Source organism: Trachypithecus francoisi, unplaced genomic scaffold (genome assembly GCF_009764315.1).
Source record: "Trachypithecus francoisi isolate TF-2019V2 unplaced genomic scaffold, Tfra_2.0 Lachesis_group10, whole genome shotgun sequence".
Lineage (NCBI taxonomy): Eukaryota > Metazoa > Chordata > Mammalia > Primates > Cercopithecidae > Trachypithecus > Trachypithecus francoisi.
The window spans coordinates 85,163,634-85,187,967 of record NW_022681455.1 but is presented as its reverse complement, the minus strand read 5'-3'; the positions used below and the strand labels follow the sequence as shown (position 1 = coordinate 85,187,967).

The following is a 24,334-nucleotide window of genomic DNA, read 5'->3' as shown; positions in this document are numbered from 1 at the left end:
GTGAGGCCCTATCTTTATATATATATATATATATCCTATACATAGATTGTTTTAAGATTATAGATAAAATTAAAATGTCTCCAAAATTTAGAAATTTGTTCTGAATTAATCAGTGTCCCTGTTAGTTCATTTAAGTTAAAATTTTGCTTCTGATACTTGCTTTAGTTGTCTAAAAATTTATGCCCTTAGACTTGATCCTTCTAGATAAGCAGAAGTGTAACTCTAGGCACTGTTCTTTGTCTGGAGCTATGCACCTAGTACATAATTAAAAGTGCTTACTGTCCGACCGCAGTGGGTCACGCCTGTAATCCCAGCACTTTGAGGGGCCGAGGCGGGTGGATCACCTGAGGTCGGGAGTTCCAGACCAGCCTGACCAACATGGAGAAACTCCTTCTGTACTAAAAATACAAAATTAGCTGGGCAAGGTGGCGCATGCCTGTAATCCCAGCTACTCGGGAGGCTGAGGCAGGAGAATCACTTGAGCCCAGGAAGTGGAGTTTATGGTGAGCCGAGATCGCGCTATTGCACTCCAGCCTGGGCAACAAGAGGGACACTCCGTCTAAAAGAAAATAAAAGAGAAAAAAAAGCAAAAAAAAAAAGCAATTATGATCACATTTAAAATATTATTATGTGTGGTTTTCTCTGCTCTCCTCTCCTCCTCACTTCCCCTCCCTTTCTCTTCTTTTTTTTTTTTTTTTTTTTGAGAGGTAGTCTTGCTCTGTCGCCCAGGCTTTAGTGCAGCTGTGCGGTCTTGGCTAACTGCAACGTCCGCCTCCCAGGTTCAAGCGATTCTCCTGCCTCAACTCCCGAGTAGCTGGAACTACATGCGCGTGCCACCACACCCGGCTTTTTTTTTGGTATTTTTACTAGGGACCGGTTTCCACCATGTTAGCCAGGATAGTCTCGATCTCCTGACCTCGTGACCTGCCCGCCTTGGCCTCCCAAAGTTTTGGGTTACAGATGTGAACCACCGCTCCAGGCCCGGTTTTCTTTTACATAAGTCTTTTCCTTGGCTGAAACCATCAGATCTTCCTCACAGTGGAGAAACCTGAAAGCTCCCAGCAGCTAGCAATGAATGAAAGGGGGGTCGGGGCTGCCAGCAGGGCGGGGCCTGGTGAGCCAGGGGCCTAGGCTCCCACCTCACAATGGGGCGGGGCCGCGTGGAGGGTACTCTGGGCCTGATTGGTTCCTGGGAACCAGGAGGGAGCGCTGGCGGTTGGCAGGGCAACCTCCTTCAGTTGGTGGGAAGAAGTGGAAGGAGGAGGAGCTCCGTCTGTGCGCTCTTCTCCGCAATCACAGCTCTCAGGCTTGTTGCATCTAGACCCGTTCTAAATAAACCAAGCAGGTTCCCAAGGGACCCTTGCAGAGGAGTCAGCTCAGGGGAGGCGGCTGAGGCGGGGTGCGGGCTGCTGGTGGGGTGCAGCCCCATAGCCAGGGGCTGGCCCTGCCAGCGTGCCTTTGCTGGGAAGAGGTGGAAGTGCTAAGCTCTGCAGACTTGGAAGCAAGGGAAGGCCCAAGCTGCTAGAGAGGACCCGAGTTACCCCATGGGGATCACGCTGAGCTGTTGCTTTGGCACCAACGCCAGCCCCAAGCGGGGCCAGCGCAGGAGGTCTGGGGAGCTGTCCTGCAGCGCTGACATCTATGAGGCAGCCTCAAGCAATGGTGTAGGCCAAGGCAGAGAGGAGCAGAGGCGCCGCAGATGCAACATGCTGCTCCCTAATGCCTGCCTCAAGCCAAGTCAGCGCAGGGTGCGGTGGGCGGAACCGCCCTGCAGCTATAACCTCACGGAGGCGGAGGTGGCAGTAGCGCCACACCCCAGTGATGTGGAGCCTGCCCAGTCGGATTTGGGAGCCCGCGAGGGCCATGACTTGCAGAACATCAGTGACCAGGAGACGCCCAAAGGTAAGGAGGCGACTGATACTGTTTGCCCTCAGGTGCATCTTTGGCCGCTGCTGACCCAAGGTCCCCCTTAGAGGCATCCACAGCCTCGGGCTCCCCCCTCCTGCCCCTAGCCAGCTTTCCTAGGCCCAGGCACCAGGCAGGAGGCCTGCCCTTGCCTCGTGCCCAACCCCCCCACCCCCATTTTTTTTACCTGCTGCATCTGGTGGTTTCTTTCCTCCTCCCTACCCCAGTGCCCAGTTCTGGCCCCTTTCTCATCCCCCAAGGCTAGGCGAAAACTAAGTTTTCAAAATAGAAAATGTATGCTACAGATTTCATTCCTATAGAGGAAGTGTCTTACAGCTCTTCTGTTTAAACTTTGGTTGGCCTTTTAATTTATTTAAACGTTAGAATTATTAAGCTTCATGATGAAGCCTTTGTAGATAGAAAGTACTGTACTCTCGGAATATTCACAAATCGTGAAAGAATGAACAAAGACAGTATGTGAATGAATTGTACCTTTATACACAAAGCATGCAAGTACTTGTGAATGTTGTTCCTTGTTTGGTGGTGTAAGGTAAGCCTCTGAGTGGTTTTACACACTAGGCAGTAGATGGATAGTGCTGGATGAGAGCCCAAAATAGACTCTTTATATCATTCTTTAGGATTTACAACACATTTCCACGTATGTCTCATGTATCACCCTGTCGCTACAAAAAAAAAAAAAAAAAGATTAAAACTTAGCCAGGAATGGTGGCTTGCACCAATAGTCTCAGCTGCAAGAGGATCTCTTGAGCCCAGGAGTTTGAGGCTTCAGTGAGCTATGCTGGCTCCATTGCACCATTGCACCACTCCAGCCCAGGCAACCGAGTGAGACCCTGTCTCTTTAAAAAATTGTTTTTTGCCCAAAACAGCTCTTTGTTTTTACATATTTGACATATTGAGCCGGTGTCTGACAGTAATTGACCACAGCATCACTTGCTGCTTGAGACTTTCCCTAAAATGTGCTGGTAATAGCAGCATAGAGGAGGGTGGTTTTATTTGATAAGAAGGAGGAGGAGGGCATGTATATGATTCATCTACAAGTTGCATCAGTTTATTTAGGTGCAAATTTTAAAAAGAAGTCCCAGACACAGCCTGTTTTATTCCACATACGTGGAGAACTTCTGTGATTTTTGCATTCTCCAGTAGAATTGGGACATTGTATCCTTTATTTTCTTTACATTTATCACTAAAAACTTTTCTCAAGACTGTTAAAAGTGATTAAAATGGATGTGTAGCTTTAAAAAGAATCTTTTCTGCTCATCTAAATTATTACATTTTTCCTTCTTCTTCCTCTACAGATTTTACTTCTGACCATCCAAGGGAAAGCACACTCTTCCTGAGAAAATATCAAATGAGTGGTAAGACAATATTGTTTCTTCCTCCAAGCAAAAAACTACAACCTCTCTGTTTTGTGTATTACAGAAAGTATTTAGAGGAACTCAGATATTAGTTAAAACTTTTCAACTTTTCATATATTTACGTGTCTTAAATTAATATGTGATATAATTTCCTTTAGTTGTCACTGTTCATGGAAACATGCAGACTTTGTGTTTACACATTTGGTGACATTTTTATCAATGCAATTAATTGGCCACATGATTTAATTTAGTAGTCATGGATTTATGCCTTTTTCTTCATACATCTTTGCCATTTTTCCCTTGCTCCAAAGAGTACATTTTAATGATGAGTGATAGGATTTAGGCTACAGCTTGGATTTCACTTGAACAAATCAAAAGAATCCATTGTTCTAGATTGGATCTGTGATTCTGGCCTCCTTTTTACACAGTGCTCTAACCACACGAGCCTGTCACATCCATGTTCATGCTACTCAGAACTTTTTCATTCGAATGTAATGGAAAGGTAAACATGGCCTGTGCTGTTTTCCAGGTTAGCCTTAGTGTGTGAAACTAGTGTAAAGTTTCCACATCCTGCTTGTTTTAGGATGAGAATAGAACTGTAGTTTTCTGTACTCCTGTTTATTTTTTGTGACATTCTGTTAAATCTCACTTTATTTTCAAAAAAGCCATACACCATGTTTTTCGGTTATTGCAGCAAGAATACAAGAAGTGGAGATTCTATAACAACATCTGAAGTAATGCCACACAATAAAACATGGGTTTCTCCCCTGCATTTTCATAGTTTGTGTCGACTTTGCCTGTCTTGAGCTGGTAACTTCTGGTTAGGATTGTTGTATTTCTCAGTTTCTTCCAGAGCCATGGGCTTCTCACACACGGAGTATATGGAAGTAGAAGAAAACCTACCCCATGTCCCTATCCCTTCAGCAATGAGAAATGTGTGTCAGTGAGACCAGTTCAACTTCAAAGCAGGAGGCACTATAGGGAACAAAGTGTGGCCCAAGTCCTCCTTGTAGCTTTTTTCCTTCGGACCTGTGTTAGAACAAAATGATTTTGTGTGCTGAGGATGCCATCCATGTTCAGTTATGTTAGCACACTCATTTTAACATTTGAGTTTAAGATAGGCTACTTTTCAGTTGTGTAAAGACCCATTTTTTTTTTTTAGTGACATATTAGTAGATGACCGATAAGTCATTTGGGATGTTTGCAGGGATTCTAGTGCATCTAGAGATTGGCTCCTGGCCAGAAACTGGTTCTTAGAGCTGTCAGCTATCAGATCCTGGTAATGAAAGTAAGCTATGTGTAAATGTAGAATCAGAAAACACTACTGCTTAGGGGTTCATATATACAATAGGTAAATTTTTTACTAGCTACATTTCTCATCTGTCCTGTATTTTGGCATTTCTATGAAGGAATACCTGAAACTGGATAATTTATAAAGAAAAGAGGCTTTATTGGCTCACAGTTCTACAGGCCGTACGAGAAGTGTGGTGCTAGCATCTGCTTCTGGCAAGGGCTTCAAGAACCTAATAATCATGGTGGAAGGGGAAGTCATCTCTCGCATATTGAGAGGAGCAAGAGAGAGTGGGAGGTGTTGCCTGCTTTTAAACAAGCAGATCAGGCCAGGTGCAGTGGTTCACGCCTGTAACTCCAGCACTTTGGGAGGCTGAGGCAGGCAGATCACTTCAGGCCAGAGTCTGAGACCAGCCTTGGCCAACATAATGAGACCCTGTCTCTACAAAACATTTAAAAATTAGCCAGGTGTGGTGGTTCATGCTTGCAGCGCCAGCTACTCCACAGGCTTAGGTGGGAGGATCACATGAGCCCAGGAGGTCAAGGTTGCATTGAACCATAATCACGGCACTGTACTCTAGCCTGGGCATCAGAGTGAGACCCCATCTCAGAACAACAACAACAACAACAACAACAACAAACAACAAAAACCCAAGAAGATCATGCATGAACTCAGAGCAGGAACTCACTCATCACCAAGGGGATGGCACTAATCCATTCATGAGGAATCTGCCCCCATGATCCAAATACTTCCCGACCTCCAGCACTGAGGACTACATTTCAACATGAGATTTGGAGGGCACACACATTGCCTAATTTGTTTTGCCTTTCCTTGTGTATATGGGAATTCTTTCATTTTTATGCAACAGAATATCTGTTAGGTCAAAAAGTAAAACTATATTTTTAGATTTTACTTTATGAGATTCATCCTGCCAGATTATTTAAATTATAAATTTTGTTGGTAAGAATTTTTAAAAATGGAATTTTATCTCATTTTATATAGTGATAATCAGATGATTAGCAACTACTTTTATTCTATGGTATTTATGCCAGAACTGATTAGTTATTTTTTCATTCTTAGTGCAAGAAAAGAGGAGGAGCTCTCACCTATATTATGTAAGTAAGCTTTTGAAAAGTTAAGAAATTGTTTGAATTAAAACTCTGTCATGATTCCTTAAAAATTTAACAGGAAGTCAGTGCTATTAGCATGATCATTTTTTGGTGGATTTTCTAAATCTCTTCTATTTTCCTAAGTATCAGATTTATACTTTAAGTAAGTCTTTAGCTTACTATGACCATGTTTAAGGGTGTCTGACATTTAAGTTACAAAATTTGGTTGTGATAAAAATATCTGCCTTAAATATTTAATCTTTTGTATTCCAATAAAATTAAAAATAGCTAAATCCACTTTCTTCAACACTTTCTGCTGACTTCCTGTCATAGCAGGTGAAAGCGTAGCTTCCTCACTCCACTGTGACCTTATTTCCCTCCCCGTTTCTTCCACCTGAAACACATTTTTTATTAAATCACTAATTGATATTTACATGATTATGACCATGCACATATTATTCACTGCTGAGTCATGTAGTATTCTGACTGTGCCTCCTCCTTGTACATCCTTCATTGTTTCTCTGAAATAATTCTGAAATCTGAACACGTCTGCACTTCTCCCAGATAACCCCCCTTTTCCTAGCCCATGATAGCTCATAAAGCCAAATGCGACCATTAGCCCCCAGCTGGCCTCTTTGTTTTCACATCCTTCATTATTTTGTGTGTGGAATTAATTTTCTGACTATGTTCCTTTGCCTCTTTTTTGACAGCTATTCTTCCCCAAGTGTTGTAACATTTGTTACATGCCTATCAAAAATAATATTTTATCTACTAAAACATATGTTCCATGTTTTCTCTGGAAGCAACTTTCCTTGGCCTTTGGTTATCCTCCTCCAGGATGGACTGTGTTTCCCTAGGCTGCCCTGAGCCTGTTTGCCTGGGAGGCCTCTCTGAACTCTTCTGTGACCACTCATGTTGGATCCCTGAGTCCTAGACTGTGCATTGCCCTCTGCCTTGTGTTCCTCCCCAGTGGTGCTGGAGCACAGTTTCTGAGGAAAAGCTCATGGGCATACATGTATAGAGAGCTAGCCTCTCTCAAAACTCCTCCTTTGTTATAGAGTATAAAATCCTACAGCGAAAACTAAATTTCATGGCTCTGAAGACATTTCTGTATTGTGTTTTCATTATACTGTTCTTGAAACTATTGCCATTGTGTGATACATCATATTTCACACATTTTTACATTTCTCGAGCTTTTTAGGACCTTCTCTATTCCTGGGATTCTGAAATTGTATAATACAGCTTCGTGGGAACCTTTTATTTTATTGCGGCCATTAAGTCTGCAGACTATCTCTTTTAGAGAATTGTCCTATTTTCTCTATTATTATTATTTTAATATTCTTATGATTCAGATATTGAGCCTCTTAGACCAGTATTTCTGTATTGGCCTTTAATTTCTTCCCCTCCTATTTTCCAATTTGTCTTTTGCTCTGCTTCTTAGAGATTGTTTGACTTTCTGTGCTAACTCTTCTATTGACTTTTTTACCTCCTTAAGGAGATTATTTTAAGATTTTTTAAAAAGTTTTGCTCCTGATTTTTACTGGTCCCAGGAATTCCTTTTTCCTGTTATTTTGAACTCTTATTGGAGACTTCCTCAGATGTATGGTGGCCTTTGGCTTTCTCTATTTGGAAGCGGGACCTTTGTTCACTGAGGGGTCTCATTGTGGGGATTTGGAGGTCAAGTCAGCTTTTGTTTTGGGGGACCTCAGTGTATCATATGAGGGTATGAGGGTATTTTCTTTGCATTGCTTCCGTTTTCTTCCAAGAAGGGTCTCCCAGTTTTCTGCCTGGGCAGTGCAAGCATGGCTGCTGGCTTTCCAGAAGCAGGGTTGGGAAGGAAGGTGGAGTTTCACTTTGTGTGTGCAATTTATTCCCATTTCCCAGGTTTCAGCCCTTGTAGCTCTGAGCCCAGAAACCCTCAGGTATAATATATCCAGAGAATACACATCCAAATTCCTTTTAGATGGGAGGAGAGGTAGACTTGAGGCTCTAAGCACAGATTTACAGTTGAACTTGCTCGTCTTGTATATTTCACGCTACCTTCCCAGGTACCATGTGCCTCTGATTTTGGAGCCTGGGTTGGGTTCTTCAAACAAGATTGCTTGTTTCTGTTCCAGTCACTCCCTGCCAGCTCCAAAGTTGTGCTTCCATGTCAGTTGCCACTCCTCTATCTGCTTTTCAACTCACAACATTGACTCAGAATCATCTGCCGTCTATCCTGTCTCCTGGTCCTGTATATAATGTTTATTTTATGACTAATGCTAATGAGATTTCAGAAGGAAGAGAAAATAAATTTCTGCTCAATCCATCATATTTAATGCAAATTTAGAACCCATATATAGGTGTAAATCTAAGTTTAAATTTGACATAATTATACATTAATTCAGACAATTTCTATTTATACCTACAATAAGCATATTACACTTTTCCACTCAGACCTTGTGTAAGAATTCTATTCAAACTCTATACCTGCCATGTGGTCCTATTGCTGTACAACATAGATGGAACTGTTTTTGTTAGTGTACAAAGTGTTAGAAATTTTTAAGTTAGCTAAAAGTCATTAATTATTTTTAAAATATCTGAAACATGTCTTGTGAAAAAATTGGGAGAAAAAAGTGATCTTGAGAGCTGGGCATGTTGGCTCACACCTGTATCCCAGCACTTTGAGAGGTTGAGGCAGGTGGATCACTTGAGGCCAGGAGTTCAAGACCAGCCTGGCCAACATGGTGAAACCGTCTCTACTAAAAATACAAAAATTAGCCCAGCATGGTGGCACACGCCTGTATTTCCAGCTACACAGGAGACTGAGGCAGGAGAATTGTTTGAACTTGGGAAGCAGAGATTGCAGTGAGGTGAGTTCAGGCCACTGCACTCCAGGGTGAGAAACAGCAAGAATTAAAAAACAAAAACAAAAACAAAAAACAATATATGTTCACTATACGAAATTTTAAATAGAACAAAAGGGGGACAGATATCATCTAAAGCTGTACCAACTAGTCTGTGTTTGGGTACATTTTTTTTTTCTGTTCTTTTTATTCTCATATATGGATTTTTCCTCAGAAACAACTTTTGTTATGGTGTAGTATTATGCTGTATTACCCCTAATAGGAGTGACCTTAAGGGATACCTTCTTTCATTTGGAATGAAAGTATCTGAATGAGTCAATTTTCATTTTTCATGTATATTTGTTTTTTGAGGCAATAAAAGTATGTACATCGACACACATACACTGTTAATGTAAAGTATACATATTAATAGAATAGCTTAAGAAACATAAGAGTTTAGCTAAAGTTAAAACATTTCTACCTTGAAGGAAAATTTGGTCCTTCATATAGTAATATTGTTCAAAAACATCTGGGATTTTTGTTAAGAAGTAAGTGAATTTACAGTAAAAAGCATCTAAAACAAGCAAAATGGTGTTAGACTGTATGGATATTTCTGATTACTGGCTACAGGCAATTTTAAAATACTGTGTACTTTTATAAACAATCACTAGATCTTCTCCCTTCCCTGTCTTTTATGTACCTGTGGGAGGCCCTGATGGAAGAGTGTGATAACATGATGCAGATAAGCATATCCCAACAGGAGGAAGGAAGGCTCATCTGAGTTATTTTTTTAAAAGCTAAAATAATTGGTTATTTGTGATTTTAAATAATGCTGTTGATCTCTTCAACTATTTGGTAACCAGGATTTGGTTACTGCCATTTTTAAGAAAGAGTTTTGTTTCGTTTTGTTTTGTTTTCAGACGGAGTCTTGCTCTGTCACGCAGGCTGGAATGCCTCAGCCTCCTGAGTAGCTGGGATTACACGCACCCACCACCACACCCAGCTAATTTTTGTATTTTTAGTAGAGATGAGGTTTCACCATCTTGGCCAGGCTGGTCTTGAACTCCAGACCTCATGATCCACCTGCCTCAGCCTCCCAAGCTGCTGAGATTACCGGAGTGAGCCACCGTGCCCAGCCAGGAAGAGCATTTTTTTAAACATAGATGAGGCAGTTTCCATATTGACTGTTGCACTCTTGACAAACGAATAGATACTTTTAAAGTGTTTTAGAGATACTTTATTTTCTAGAGGGCTGGAAAGGTTCACTGTAACCTCTCTGATAGCACTGCAGATAGATTTTCACCGATTTGTAACTGTAGGAAGATATACCTTTCAAATTGTAACTGATTTAAATAACTTGTCAAGCACTCATTTCTCCAACATTCTGTGCTCAGCAGCTGCAGGTAGGAGAGGAAGGGCCCTCCCTCCCCTGGAGAGGCTTACTTTCTCACCAGAGGGATGCTCTGCAGGCAATTGCTATCATGTAACAAACGGTGAATTAAACTGAGGAGTACACAAAACCGGAAATGTTTTGTGGTGTGGCTGCTGGCAGAGGGATCCCAGAAGGCAGAGGAGGTGAAGCTTGCTGGGACAAGGGGGAAATAGCTATTCCGGGCAGAGAGCAGCATGAGTGAGGCAGGAAAGTGCCATGATGTGTGTCAAATAACTTACAGGATAAAATCAATCAACTTTTGAAATGAATGCAAAGTATTCTCAGAGGTTCTCATTTGAGTAATGTAATAGCAGTCTTATGTAAACATGAAGTGAAAGTTAAATTCCCGAAGTTGTTTTCATCATCTCATTTTCAGATGTGAGAGAGTCTTAAAGCAGTACTTTTTCTATCTTCCCCCAAGGAAACAGGCCCAGAGAAACCTACGGCCCCTCACTTGTTTGGTCACTGAGCCGCCCTAGCACGCAGAGTCTCTGACTCTAAAATGCTGGTTCTATCACACTGTCTCTTGAATGAGCACACTTAGGATTAGGATTAGCAATTTAGTGAATGTAGTATTAGGTCTTTATTTGCTGCAATAAAAATGGTCTTGTGCCAATATTTTTTAATGTATGACGTTTTGTTGTAGTTAATGAATAATAGAAATAGAAAATCTCAGCTGCTTTTTACTGCATAATTAAAAGAACATGAAATTTTATTTTAAACTTGTCCCATTATTTATAAAGGGAATTCATAATAGAGCCAGGTTTGATAATTGGTATCATAGCAAGGGCAGCATTTTATAACCCATTCCTCGAACATCACCTGCGGAAGTGAAGCACCCCCAATGAGTTTCCCATAGAGCTGCTCACGATACCACACTCAGGCAGGTCACGGGGCATAAGAAATACCTTAATGCTTTATTGTTGGACATTTTGACTAAGGAAAACAGTCCACACTTTTGTAGGTTCAGCCTACTGTGACATTTTTCTCTATCTTCTTTCTCCTTCAGATACCTCCATGGCATCTTGATAGAAAATACAGCTCATGTTCCACCATATTATTAGATAACAGCACAGTCAGCCAGCCTGATCTTAGACACACACTAGAAAGGTGAGTACAATGAGGCTTCCAAGGGCTGAGTGACAGACGCCCATATGCTAAAAGCATCCCGGCTATCCTCTGTCATCTCAGCCATTTGGTTTCCCTTTTCAGCAAGCAGTTTAAGAAATTGATGTCAATCATATATGGATTGCTGGGACCTAAATATGAATTTTCTGTTTCTCTTTTAACCTCAGATGCTGTGTGGCAGAAGGGAAAGCCAGATAGCAAATAAGCAATCCCAGAAATAGTGTAGCTATTTATTTGATGCATTTATGTTATGACAGTGTTGAACCTAATGGGAAAGAGAGGTGCTTTTTATTGGATATTTCTGGGAGAAATTATTAGTTCTTTATGGGCTACAGGCCTAAGACGATGAGTACTACTTTGGAAAGTACTCTTGGAACAAGGTACAGCTTGTCCTCCAGTGGTGCCATAGTGTATCTGCATTTAAATTTTCCCATCATGCACGAGCACTTCATAGGCCACAATCACACATGACTTTTCAAAACACCCTTGAACGACGGGTTCAAGTTTCTTTAAAAAGTCACAATAGGCCAGGCACGGTGGCTCATGCCAGCACTTTGGGAGGCTGAGGCGGACAGATCAGGAGGTCAGGAGATCGAGACCATCCTGGCTAACACAGTGAAACCCCGTCTCTACTAAAAATACAAAAAATTAGCCGGGCGCAGTGGCGGGCGCCTGTAGTCCCAGCTACTTGGGAGGCTGAGGCAGGAGGATGGTGTGAACTCGGGAGGCGGAGCTTGCAGTGAGCAGAGGTCACGACACTGCACTCTAGCCTGGGCAACAGAGAGAGACTCTGTCATAAAATAAAATTTAAAAAACAAAATAAAATAAAATAAATACTTTTTTAAAAGTCACAACAAAACCCAGTTCCATTGGAGATGGCCAGGGAACATTATTAACATCTCCCTAGATTATGAGTGTTGATTTTCAGGAAAACAGTTTGAGAAGTCTGCCTTTGAATGTTAATGTCCTTATCCCTAACTTAACTTTCCAGTCTATAAACATGACTAGCTTACAAGCTTAATTTTGTTTCTAATGTACTAGCTTTTTAAGCTAATTTGTCAGTAACCTAATTTAATTAAAAATGGTAAATTTACTCATAATAATGTCACTTTCCTCTCTCAGGTATAACAATTACTGAGATCAAATTCTGTTTCAGTAGGAACTAGACTCCATCTATGTCTAAAGCCCTGAGCTTTGGCCTCTATGGAGCCATCACTTAATATTTGTATTCAACCCTAAGTAAAAAGGCACTCTGTTTTGGCGCAAGTCCCTGGTTTCTTCTGATTTCAAAAGATTCTGATGTTTCAGTATGCAATTCAAAAGTAGTTGTTAAGCTTCACCTTGCTCAAACAAGTAGAGGTTCTGCTTTTTCTTCCAGCGTCATCTAAGTCTTACAAGTTTTTTTAAAACAGATTTTTTTTTCCTTTTTAGAGATGGGGTTTTGCTGTGTTGACCAGGCTGGTTTCAAACTCCTGGGCTCAAGCAATCCACGCAACTCAGCCTCCCAAAGTGCTATGATTACAGGCATGAGCTGCCATGCCTGGCCTAGAAGTGTATTTTTGAAATACAGTTAGTTTTAATTTGCTCTCAAATTTCAGAAGGGATCGTTTGATATATTTACTTTGATTAAATAAGATTTACTGAGCAAATTAATACAGCAAATTGGCTTTTGAAAAATGTTTTTCATGGTTAGTAGTCCATTGTTCTCCAAGGGATGAGTGAGCCATACTAGAATCACATATAAATGTTTCTTCAAAATATATGTTTGCAAACACATGCATCTTCCCAGCTCCACATTCTCTCCATCTCTGGGCACTCACAAGCCTTTTAGAAAAACGGTTAAGCATGTGAGGCATCATTATATGGATAAAAGCATCCCAGATGATTCTGACCTTAACCCTAACTCAGTCATTCCTAAACTTTGCTGCACATTGGAATCAGCTGGGGAACTTTACCAACAACCCTGATGCCCAAATCACACCCAATACCAATTAAATCAGAATGTCTCCAGCTGGCGGTGAGGCCATTTTAAAAGCTCCTCGGGTGATCCAGTGTGCAGCAAACAAGGGGGCCACTGCTTCCTTTGCGTGGAGGAGTGATGGTTCTAACGTATAAATTACACGTTTTCCCTGTCATTTGCTCTTTTTCCTACCCATAGAGCCTTTCGTCTGTGCAAGTCATTTCTATGTATGTGTGCATATGCTTAAATTTAAACCATACCATGGTGTTTTGTGAACACCTGCAGTTCACAAAAGCACTATGTGGGGACCTTGGGCAAATCAGTTTGAAGCCTTGGTTCTCTTATTTGTAAAATGGGTGTCATGTAAGGTTCAGTGGTCCTTTTCAGCATGTAACTCTAAGTTCTGTGATTTTGAAATCAATTTGGAGATGAAACTGTTTGAGGCGCTATAGAAATATCCATCTTAGATGCTAATAATGTTGTAAGGCCTACTTTTTACAACCCAAATTTGCCTTCTCAAGTTATTCTGAGCCTCATTTTAAATGCTGAGGGCAAATGGAAGCACAGAACTTATCCAAGAGAAACCTCTGTTTGCTGACACACAACATCTGAGGATGACTTAGGACCACAGTAACATACATCTGAAGAGTAGGTTGTATTTGTTCACTAATATTTTGTTTAAACGGATGTGGAAATACCTGTCGTGAGTATTTTATGATGCGGTGTTACACTGTGTGTTTGGTGCTGCTTATTTCAGGATAGCTACAAGTGTCATCAATTTTTGTGTGCATTATGTTTACTAATAAATTTTCCGCTAATAATTATGCATAGGTGATTTTAAGTTACTTTATTTGGTATAAAGCACATTCATTATGTGCTTTTAGGGAAATAATGACAAACGGGTGAGTAAGTGATGAACTAAATCAGCTGAAATGCAGGGCCTAGCCGCTTAAAAAGCAAAACACTACTATATGGCCTAAATATAAGCATATGTACACATAGATGTGAGTGACTTGCACGGGATGAAAGGTTCTATGGGTAGAAGAGCAAGTGACAGGGAAAATATGTAATTATTTATATATAATAACCATCAGCAGAAACATCGTCTAACAGCATATTGCCTAGCATTTTGGTTCTCCTATTTTCACTATAAAGCCAGAGAACTAAAACAAAAGAAAAGTGCTCATATGGTACTGTTTTGAATGAGAAGATTTCAGGGCCACTAAGAGAATTCCCTCCTCTCCTTTTAAAAACATATATTCAGGCCTAACAAATGATAAAATCAGTTCTTACAAATATGTTTTTTTCCCCTCCACAGTGTGACTTTGGCAATATATTACAACATAAAGCACAGGTGAGCTCTTTGAAAACCTGCCTTGTTACTCCACCTCATCACTTGGTATAATATGACACACGCTGTTAGGTTTTAACTATAGACATTATAAGCTGTAGAGTGCTTATCTTACAGTATTAAAGTGAATCATTTGTGGGGTTTTTGGTCTGCAAGAGTCTTTTAACCCTTAAATTATTGAGGATCTCAAAGTGTATTTGTTTATGTCTTGTTTGCAATTTATTGTAAAGAAGAAATAAAAAGATGAAGTAGCCTCATGCAAATATATAGCAGGAAAAATGTGTATTTTTAAAGCTTTCAAGTAATTGTGGGTATCCTTTAACCACACCAAAACTTCACAAATGCTGATTTATTAAAACAGTTATAATGGGATTGTACATATCAATGAATTCATTCCACTAATAATCATGGATCTTTCTTGTACAATAAATGGATCTTTCCCCTCACTGGCTTTTATAATATTATGCACTGGCTATTTGGAAAATATTACTTCAGTTCATATATAGTGTCAAAAAAATTCACTTTCGGGGCGGAGCAACATGGCTGAATAGGAACAGCTCCAGTCTCCAACTCCCAGCGCAAGCGACACAGAAGACCGGTGATTTCTGCATTTTCAACTGAGGTACTGGGGTCATCTCACTAGGGAGTGCCGGACAATCGGTGCTGGTCAGCTGCTGCAGCCCGACCAGCAAGAGCTAAAGCAGGGCGAGGCATCGCCTCACCTGGGAAGCGCAAGGGGGAAGGGAATCCCTTTTCCTAGCCAGGGGAACTGAGACACACAACACCTGGAAAATTGGGTAACTCCCACCCCAATATTGCGCTTTAAGCAAACGGGCACACCAGGAGAATATATCCCACACCTGGCCGGGAGGGTCCCACGCCCACGGAGCCTCCCTCATTGCTAACACAGCAGTCTGCGATCTAACCGCAAGGCAGCAGCAAGGCTGGGGGAGGGGCGCCCGCCATTGCTGAGGCTTAAGTAGGTAAACAAAGCCACTGGGAAGCTCGAACTGGGTGGAGCTCACAGCAACTCAAGGAAACCTGCCTGTCTCTGTAGACTCCACCTCTGGGGACACGGCACAGCTAAAAAAAAAACAACAACAAAAAGGCAGCAGAACCTCTGCAGACGCAAACAGCTCTGTCTGACAGCTTTGAAGAGAGTAGTGGATCTCCCAACACGGAGGTTGAGATCTGAGAAGGGACAGACTTCCTGCTCAAGTGGGTCCCTGACCCCTGAGTAGCCTAACTGGGAGACATCCCCCACTAGGGGCAGTCTGACACCCCACACCTCACAGGGTGGAGTACACCCCTGAGAGGAAGCTTCCAAAGGAAGAATCAGACAGGTACACTCGCTGTTCAGCAATATTCTATCTTCTGCAACCTCTGCTGCTGATACCCAGGCAAACAGGGTCTGGAGTGGACCTCAAGCAATCTCCAACAGACCTACAGCTGAGGGTCCTGACTGTCAGAAGGAAAACTATCAAACAGGAAGGACACCTATACCAAAACCCCATCAGTACGTCACCATCATCAAAGACCAGAGACAGAGAAAACCACAAAGATGGGGAAAAACCAGGACAGAAAAGCTGGAAATTCAAAAAATAAGAGCGCATCTCTCCCTGCAAAGCAGCGCAGCCCATCGCCAGCAACGGATCAAAGCTGGACAGAGAATGACTTTGATGAGATGAGAGAAGAAGGCTTCAGTCCATCAAACTTCTCAGAGCTAAAGGAGAAATTACGTACCCAGCGCAAACAAACTAAAAATCGTGACAAAAGAGTGGAAGAATTGACAGCTAGACTAATTAATGCAGAGAAGGTCATAAACGAAATGACAGAGATGAAAACCATGACACGAGAAATACGTGACAAATGCACAAACTTCAGTAACCAACTCGATCAACTGGAAGAAAGAGTATCAGCGATTGAGGATCAAATGAATGAAATGAAGCGAGAAGAGAACCAGAAGAAAAAAAAGAAAAAAATGAACAAAGCCTGCAAGAAGTATGGGATTATGTAAAAAGACCAAATCTACGTCTGATTGGGGTGCCTGAAAGTGAGGGGGAAAATGGAACCAAGTTGGAAAACACTCTTCAGGATATCATCCAGGAGAACTTCCCCAACCTAGTAGGGCAGGCCAACATTCAAATTCAGGAAATACAGAGAATGCCACAAAGATACTCCTCCAGAAGAGCAACTCCAAGACACATAATTGCCAGATTCACCAAAGTTGAAATGAAGGAAAAAATCTTAAGGGCAGCCAGAGAGAAAGGTTGGGTTACCCACAAAGGGAAGCCCATCAGACTAACAGCAGATCTCTCGGCAGAAAGTCTACAAGCCAGAAGAGAGTGGGAGCCAATATTCAACGTTCTTAAAGAAAAGAATTTTAAACCCAGAATTTCATATCCAGCCAAACTAAGTTTCATAAGTGAAGGAGAAATAAAATCCTTTACAGATAAGCAAATGCTTAGAGATTTTGTCACCACCAGGCCTGCCTTACAAGAGACCCTGAAGGAAGCCCTAAACATGGAAAGGAACAACCAGTACCAGCCATTGCAAAAACATGCCAAAATGTAAAGACCATCGAGGCTAGGAAGAAACTGCATCAACTAACGAGCAAAATAACCAGTTAATATCATAATGGCAGGATCAAGTTCACACATAACAATATTAACCTTAAATGTCAATGGACTAAATGCTCCAATTAAAAGACACAGACTGGCAAACTGGATAAAGAGTCAAGACCCATCAGTCTGCTGTATTCAGGAGACCCATCTCACATGCAGAGACATACATAGGCTCAAAATAAAGGGATGGAGGAAGATCTACCAAGCAAATGGAGAACAAAAAAAAGCAGGGGTTGCAATCCTAGTCTCTGATAAAACAGACTTTAAACCATCAAAGATCAAAAGAGACGAAGAAGGCCATTACATAATGGTAAAGGGATCAATTCAACAGGAAGAACTAACTCTCCTAAATATATATGCACCCAATACAGGAGCACCCAGATTCATAAAGCAAGTCCTTAGAGACTTACAAAGAGACTTAGACTCCCATACAATAATAATGGGAGACTTCAACACTCCACTGTCAACATTAGACGGATCAACAAGACAGAAAGTTAACAAGGAGATCGAGGAATTGAACTCATCTCTGCACCAAGCGGACCTAATAGACATCTATAGAACTCTCCACCCCAAATCAACAGAATATACATTCTTCTCAGCACCACATCGCACTTATTCCAAAATTGACCACATAATTGGAAGTAAAGCACTCCTCAGCAAATGTACAAGAACAGAAATTATAACAAACTGTCTCGCAGACCACAGTGCAATCAAACTAGAACTCAGGACTAAGAAACTCAATCAAAACCACTCAACTACATGGAAACTGAACAACTTGCTCCTGAATGACTACTGGGTACATAACAAAATGAAGGCAGAAATAAAGATGTTCTTTCAAACCAATGAGATCAAAGATACAACATACCAGAATCTCTGGGACACATTTAAAGCAGTGTGTAGAGGGAAATTTATAGCACTAAATGCCCACAAGAGAAAGCTGCAAAGATCTAAAATTGACACTCCAACATCACAATTAAAAGAACTAGAGAGGCAAGAGCAAACACATTCAAAAGCTAGCAGAAGGCAAGAAATAACTAAGATCAGAGCAGAACTGAAGGAGATAGAGACACAAAAAACCCTCCAAAAAATCAATGAATCCAGGAGTTGGTTTTTTGAAAAGATCAACAAAATTGACAGACCACTAGCAAGACTAATAAAGAAGAAAAGAGAGAGGAATCAAATAGACGCAATAAAAAATGATAAAGGGGATATCACCACCGACCCCACAGAAATACAAACTACCATCAGAGAATACTATAAACACCTCTACGCAAATCAACTAGAAAATCTAGAAGAAATGGATAATTTTCTGGACAGTTACACTCTCCCAAGACTAAACCAGGAAGAAGTTGAATCCCTGAAAAGACCAATAGCAGGCTCTGAAATTGAGGCAATAATCAATAGCCTACCCACCAAAAAAAGTCCAGGACCAGATGGATTCACAGCTGAATTCTACCAGAGGTACAAGGAGGAGCTGGTACCATTCCTTCTGAAACTATTCCAATCAATAGAAAAAGAGGGAATCCTCCCTAACTCATTTTATGAGGCCAACATCATCCTGATACCAAAGCCTGGCAGAGACACAACAAAAAAAGAAATTTTAGACCAATATCCCTGATGAACATCGATGCAAAAATCCTCAATAAAATACTGGCAAACCGGATTCAGCAGCACATCAAAAAGCTTATCCACCATGATCAAGTGGGCTTCATCCCTGGGATGCAAGGCTGGTTCAACATTCGCAAATCAATAAACGTAATCCAGCATATAAACAGAACCAAAGACAAAAACCACATGATTATCTCAATAGATGCAGAAAAGGCTTTTGACAAAATTCAACAGCCCTTCATGCTAAAAACGCTCAATAAATTCGGTATTGATGGAACGTACCTCAAAATAATAAGAGCTATTTATGACAAACCCACAGCCAATATCATACTGAATGGGCAAAAACTGTAAGCATTCCCTTTGAAAACTGGCACAAGACAGGGATGCCCTCTCTCACCACTCCTATTCAACATAGTGTTGGAAGTTCTGGCTAGGGCAATCAGGCAAGAGAGAGAAATAGAGACTATTCAGTTAGGGAAAGAAGAAGTCAAATTGTCCCTGTTTGCAGATGACATGATTGCATATTTAGAAAACCCCATTGTCTCAGCCCAAAATCTCCTTAAGCTGATAAGCAACTTCAGCAAAGTCTCAGGATACAAAATCAATGTGCAAAAATCTCAAGCATTCTTATACACCAGTAATAGACAAACAGAGAGCCAAATCATGAATGAACTTCCATTCACAATTGCTTCAAAGAGAATAAAATACCTAGGAATCCAACTTACAAGGGATGTCAAGGACCTCTTCAAGGAGAACTACAAACCACTGCTCAGTGAAATCAAAGAGGACACAAACAAATGGAAGAACATACCATGCTCATGGATAGGAAGAATAAATATTGTGAAAATGGCCATACTGCCCAAGGTTATTTATAGATTCAATGCCATCCCCATCAAGCTACCAATGACTTTCTTCACAGAATTGGAAAACACTGCTTTAAAGTTCATATGGAACCAAAAAAGAGCCCGCATTGCCACCACAATCCTAAGTCAAAAGGACAAAGCTGGAGGCATCACGCTACCTGACTTCAAACTATACTACAAGGCTACAGTAACCAAAACAGCATGGTACTGGTACCAAAACAGAGATATAGACCAATGGAACAGAACAGAGTCCTCAGCAATAATACCACACGTCTACAGCCATCTGATCTTTGACAAACCTGAGAGAAACAAGAAATGGGGAAAGGATTCCCTATGTAATAAATGGTGCTGGGAAAATTGGCTAGCCGTAAGTAGAAAGCTGAAACTGGATCCTTTCCTTACTCCTTATACGAAGATTAATTCAAGGTGGATTAGAGACTTAAATGTTAGACCTAATACCATAAAAACCCTAGAAGAAAACCTAGGTAGTACCATTCAGGACATAGGCATGGGCAAGGACTTCATGTCTAAAACACCAAAAGCAACGGCAGCAAAAGCCAAAATTGACAAATGGGATGTAATTAAAGTAAAGAGCTTCTGCACAGCAAAAGAAACTACCACCAGAGTGAACAGGCAACCTACAGAATGGGAGAAAATTTTTGCAATCTACTCATCTGACAAAGGGCTAATATCCAGAATCTACAAAGAACTCAAACAAATATACAAGAAAAAACACAACCCCATCAAAAAGTGGGCAAAGGATATGAACAGACATTTCTCCAAAAGACATTCATACAGCCAACAGAGACATGAAAAAATGCTCATCATCACTCGCCATCAGAGAAATGCAAATCAAAACCACAATGAGATACCATCTCACACCAGTTAGAATGGCAATCATTAAGAAGTCAGGAAACAACAGGTGTTGGAGAGGATGTGGAGAAATAGGAACACTTTTACACTGTTGGTGGGATTGTAAACTAGTTCAACCATTATGGAAAACAGTATGGCAATTCCTCAAGGATCTAGAACCAGATGTACCATATGACCCAGCCATCCCACTACTGGGTATATACCCAAAGGATTATAAATTATTCTACTCTAAAGACACATGCACACGTATGTTTATTGCGGCACTATTCACAATAGCAAAGACTTGGAATCAACCCAAATGTCCATGTGTGACAGACTGGATTAAGAAAATGCGGCACATATACACCATGGAATACTATGCAGCCATAAAAAAGGATGAGTTTGCATCCTTTGTAGGGACATGGATGCAGCTGGAAACCATCATTCTTAGCAAACTATATCACAAGAACAGAAAACCAAACACCGCATGTTCTCACTCATAGGTGGGAACTGAACAATGAGATCACTTGGACTCGGGAAGGGGAACATCACACACTGGGGCCTATCATGGGGAGGGGGAGGGGGGAGGGATTGCATTGGGAGTTATACCTGATATAAATGATGAATTGATGGGTGCTGACGAGTTGATGGGTGCAGCACACCAACATGGCACAAGTATACATATGTAACAAACCTGCACGTTATGCACATGTACCCTAGAACTTAAAGTATAATTTAAAAAAAAATTCACTTTCATAAGTATCACCATGGTTATAAAAATGTCTTCAAATATCGAGACACTGTCAAGCTCCCAGTAGTAGGTATGAGTTTTCCAAGTCCTGATTTTCAGCTTGAAAGCTTTAGCTTTATTATAGACAACAAATTCTTGTTATTTTCCTTGAAATGACAGACTCACTTGACTTCTTTTTTGAGAATGACAGTCAGTCATACTTTCAGATGGAAATGGTGTTCTGTGAAAAATTGGCTTGTTCAGCGCAGAATTAAATCACAAGTGCTTTTCTTTTTTTTTTTTTTTTTGAGACGGAGTCTCGCTCTGTCGCCCAGGCTGGAGTGCAGTGGCCAGATCTCAGCTCACTGCAAGCTCCGCCTCCCAGGTTCACGCCATTCTCCTGCCTCAGCCTCCCGAGTAGCTGGGACTACAGGCGCCCGCACCTCGCCCGGCTAATTTTTTGTATTTTTTAGTAGAGACGGGGTTTCACCATGTTAGCCAGGATGGTCTCGATCTCCTGACCTTGTGATCCGCCCGTCTCGGCCTCCCAAAGTGCTGGGATTACAGGCTTGAGCCACCGCGCCCGGCCGTGCTTTTCTTTAACATGACCATACTCCAGTATGCAGAAGTGTTTTATGTGAACTTCCTACTTAGAATACTAAAAAGAGAGTTCAGGATTTAATAACACCATTATATTTTTACTGTTTCATCAAGGACATTATTAAGTGAAGCAGGCTACTTTAACAAAAACTGCAAGGGGCAGTGAAGAGTGGAATGAATACTAATATAATTTGGCATCATGGCCTTTATTCATACTGAGAAACCAGCAGTTTTACCCACTTTTGCTTTTATGAAATCATTACAAGTGTTGACAGTGAGAAAGCAAGCAATGTCTTAATACTTTCAGAAAGTAATAAATTATTCTTATGTTTTATTTTCAATCAGCTTCTCAGGTTGAATTAGTATTCTTATAAGAACATTTTGGGCCATAGGTGGTGGTTGACACCTGTAATCCCAGCACTTTGGGAGGCCAAGGTGGGAGAATTACTTGGACCAAGAGTTTGAGACTAGCCTGAGTAATGTGGCAAGACCCCATCTATATCAAAAAAGAATTTAAAATTAGCTGGGCATGGTGGTGTGCACATTTCATCCCAGCTACTTGGGAGGCCAAGGCAGAAGGATTGCTTGAGCCCAGGGAGCCAAGCCTGTAGTGAGCCATGTTTGTACCACTGTGCTCCATCCTGGGTGAAAGAGCAAAACCCTGTCTCAAAAAAACAAACAAACAAAAAAAAAGTTTTGACATCCTGGACCTCCTAAGGAATCTCACGGGTACACAAACCACATTTGGAGAACCACTGGTTTCCTAAGTGAGCACACAATGTTTTAGTTTTTTAAAGTTCATTCAAGACTGGCCTCTTTTAAAATAAAAAGGCAATTAAGTTTGTAACTCAAACTACTTAAACAAATATGATAAATGTATAATAAAGGAAAATTTGGGAAATCTGAATCTCATTCACATTTATTAAAAGTTCTAAACACTTTATTGGCAACCGCTACTGCTTTATAAAATGGTCTTGTGTTCCAGCATGAGGTTAGAGGAATGAAAATAGATATAGTTTATTACCATTCCTGTTAGCGGTGGGGGTCAGTATTTAAAGGCAAGTCTGGCTCATCAATGTAGAAAAGACTTCACAGTTCAGGACATTATGTGCAAAAACTGTTTTGGTGAACAAATTTTACCAAAGCAAACAAGATGTATCTCCCTCCACCCTCCAGGTCCTACTCCCAGCAGATACTTCACCAAGATGTTAACAATTCCCGAATTAATTTCTTAAATGCACGTTCTTATTTTATAGATATGCAAATAGACCTCTGGCTATATTTGAAGAGCCAATACATCCACTTTCAGTAAGTGTCACTTTCTTTGAGGTTCTATTTTTGTCTCAGTTGTATGTAGTTCATGCTGAAGTCAAAATCACCCACCTTTAAGTCTTCCCTCTGTTGTGTTTAATCATCTTATATAAGGAGTGTTGTCAAGTGGGCATGCTGGAGCAAGAGCTGACTTGCAGCTTTGTTTAATTAGTGCACTAAAGGGAGCAAATATACCATACAAATAACAAAATGTGTCATTAAAAAAAAATAATGTTCTATAGCAGTAAACAATATAAGTATTTGTAAGTAGTCCTAACAAATATGCACAATGTCTGTGAATAGAATTAGAAAACAATTTAAATTTAAATCAGTTTAAATGCTATAAAAATTTAAAAACTTCCTTCTTCAGATATATGATAGCCACAGGACCATCTTAGGGCCTATGTTTGCAGAAAACCAAAAATATTTTAAGATCCCGCTGTTTATATTTCTAAAATTAAAAGACATTTATCCCATCAAAATTGTTGCAAGGGACACGTGGGCACAAATGTGAACATTGCCATCTTAAGAGGTCTAAAAAGTTTTCTTGAGTGGATATTTATATTGCCTTTTTTCTTCTTTCAGCAAGAGAAGGCTCCAGGGAAATCCTTCGAGCATGATGCCAAACGCAACTGTATTTTCAGATACTTCTGTACTCTTTTTCAAGTCATAAAACTAACAGCTGTGCAATCGCAGCTTTGGTAAGATATTTCTTATCTAAAAAGCATCTTTAACAACTGGTCTCCTACACAGTGTATGGCCGTGTTTCTAACTAAAAGTAGATTCCTGAAATTATCATCAGATCTTTTAAGAGAAACCTGTGCAAGCAAAGTAAATACACATATTTGAGTTTAATCATCATTATGGTTTAAAATGATGCCATTGTTTTCTTATCACAGAATAATTGCTACTAAAGGCAGCAGGAGAGATTTCTGGTTTCTCCCTCAACAGATTCCAATGTAGGTCTAAGGTGAGTCCCAGGCCATATTCCCTGGGCACTTCTGATGCATGCAGTGACTGGGAGCTGCTGCTCTGAATGCTTTGTTGTTCCTGCTGACCTCTTGTGTCTGCTCCGGAAATAGCTCAGGAATGTGGAACCAGTAAGGCTTGGACACAGGCTTTGCTAGATAGCCTGCTAAGCCGTGGCTGTGTCCTCACCTCTACGTCATTCTCACACAATTCCTGTGGTGAGACTCATTCTGAATATGAAGTCCTCTTCAGATGACTGGGATTGGTTTACCCTCCCCACACTAACCTCTAGAGGAATGTCAACCACACAGCCAGGAGATAAAAGATACCCTCTCCTTTAGCATCTGGCTAGAGCTTAGAAAAGAAGGCTTCTGCTAGGCACCTGCATAGAAATCCCTCC

General features: G+C 40.9%; 2 protein-coding genes across 2 annotated transcripts in view; both read left to right on the top strand.

Annotated features, from left to right (window-relative positions):
- Positions 1–1,157: 1,157 nt before the first annotated feature.
- LOC117088575 (cyclin-Y-like protein 1) overlaps positions 1,158–24,334 on the top strand; it is a 26,327-nt gene continuing 3,150 nt past the window's right edge. The window contains exons 1-5 of the mRNA XM_033219839.1: positions 1,158–1,902; positions 3,222–3,281; positions 5,653–5,687; positions 14,345–14,380; positions 23,551–23,666. Coding sequence (XP_033075730.1) covers positions 1,545–1,902; positions 3,222–3,281; positions 5,653–5,687; positions 14,345–14,380; positions 23,551–23,666 — 605 coding nt within the window. The 5' untranslated portion in view covers positions 1,158–1,544. The remainder of the gene's footprint in view (positions 1,903–3,221; positions 3,282–5,652; positions 5,688–14,344; positions 14,381–23,550; positions 23,667–24,334) is intronic.
- LOC117087719 (putative cyclin-Y-like protein 3) overlaps positions 23,558–24,334 on the top strand; it is a 13,368-nt gene continuing 12,591 nt past the window's right edge. Inside the window, exon 1 of the mRNA XM_033218274.1 lies at positions 23,558–23,666. The gene's annotated coding sequence lies outside the window, so the exon portion shown is untranslated. The remainder of the gene's footprint in view (positions 23,667–24,334) is intronic.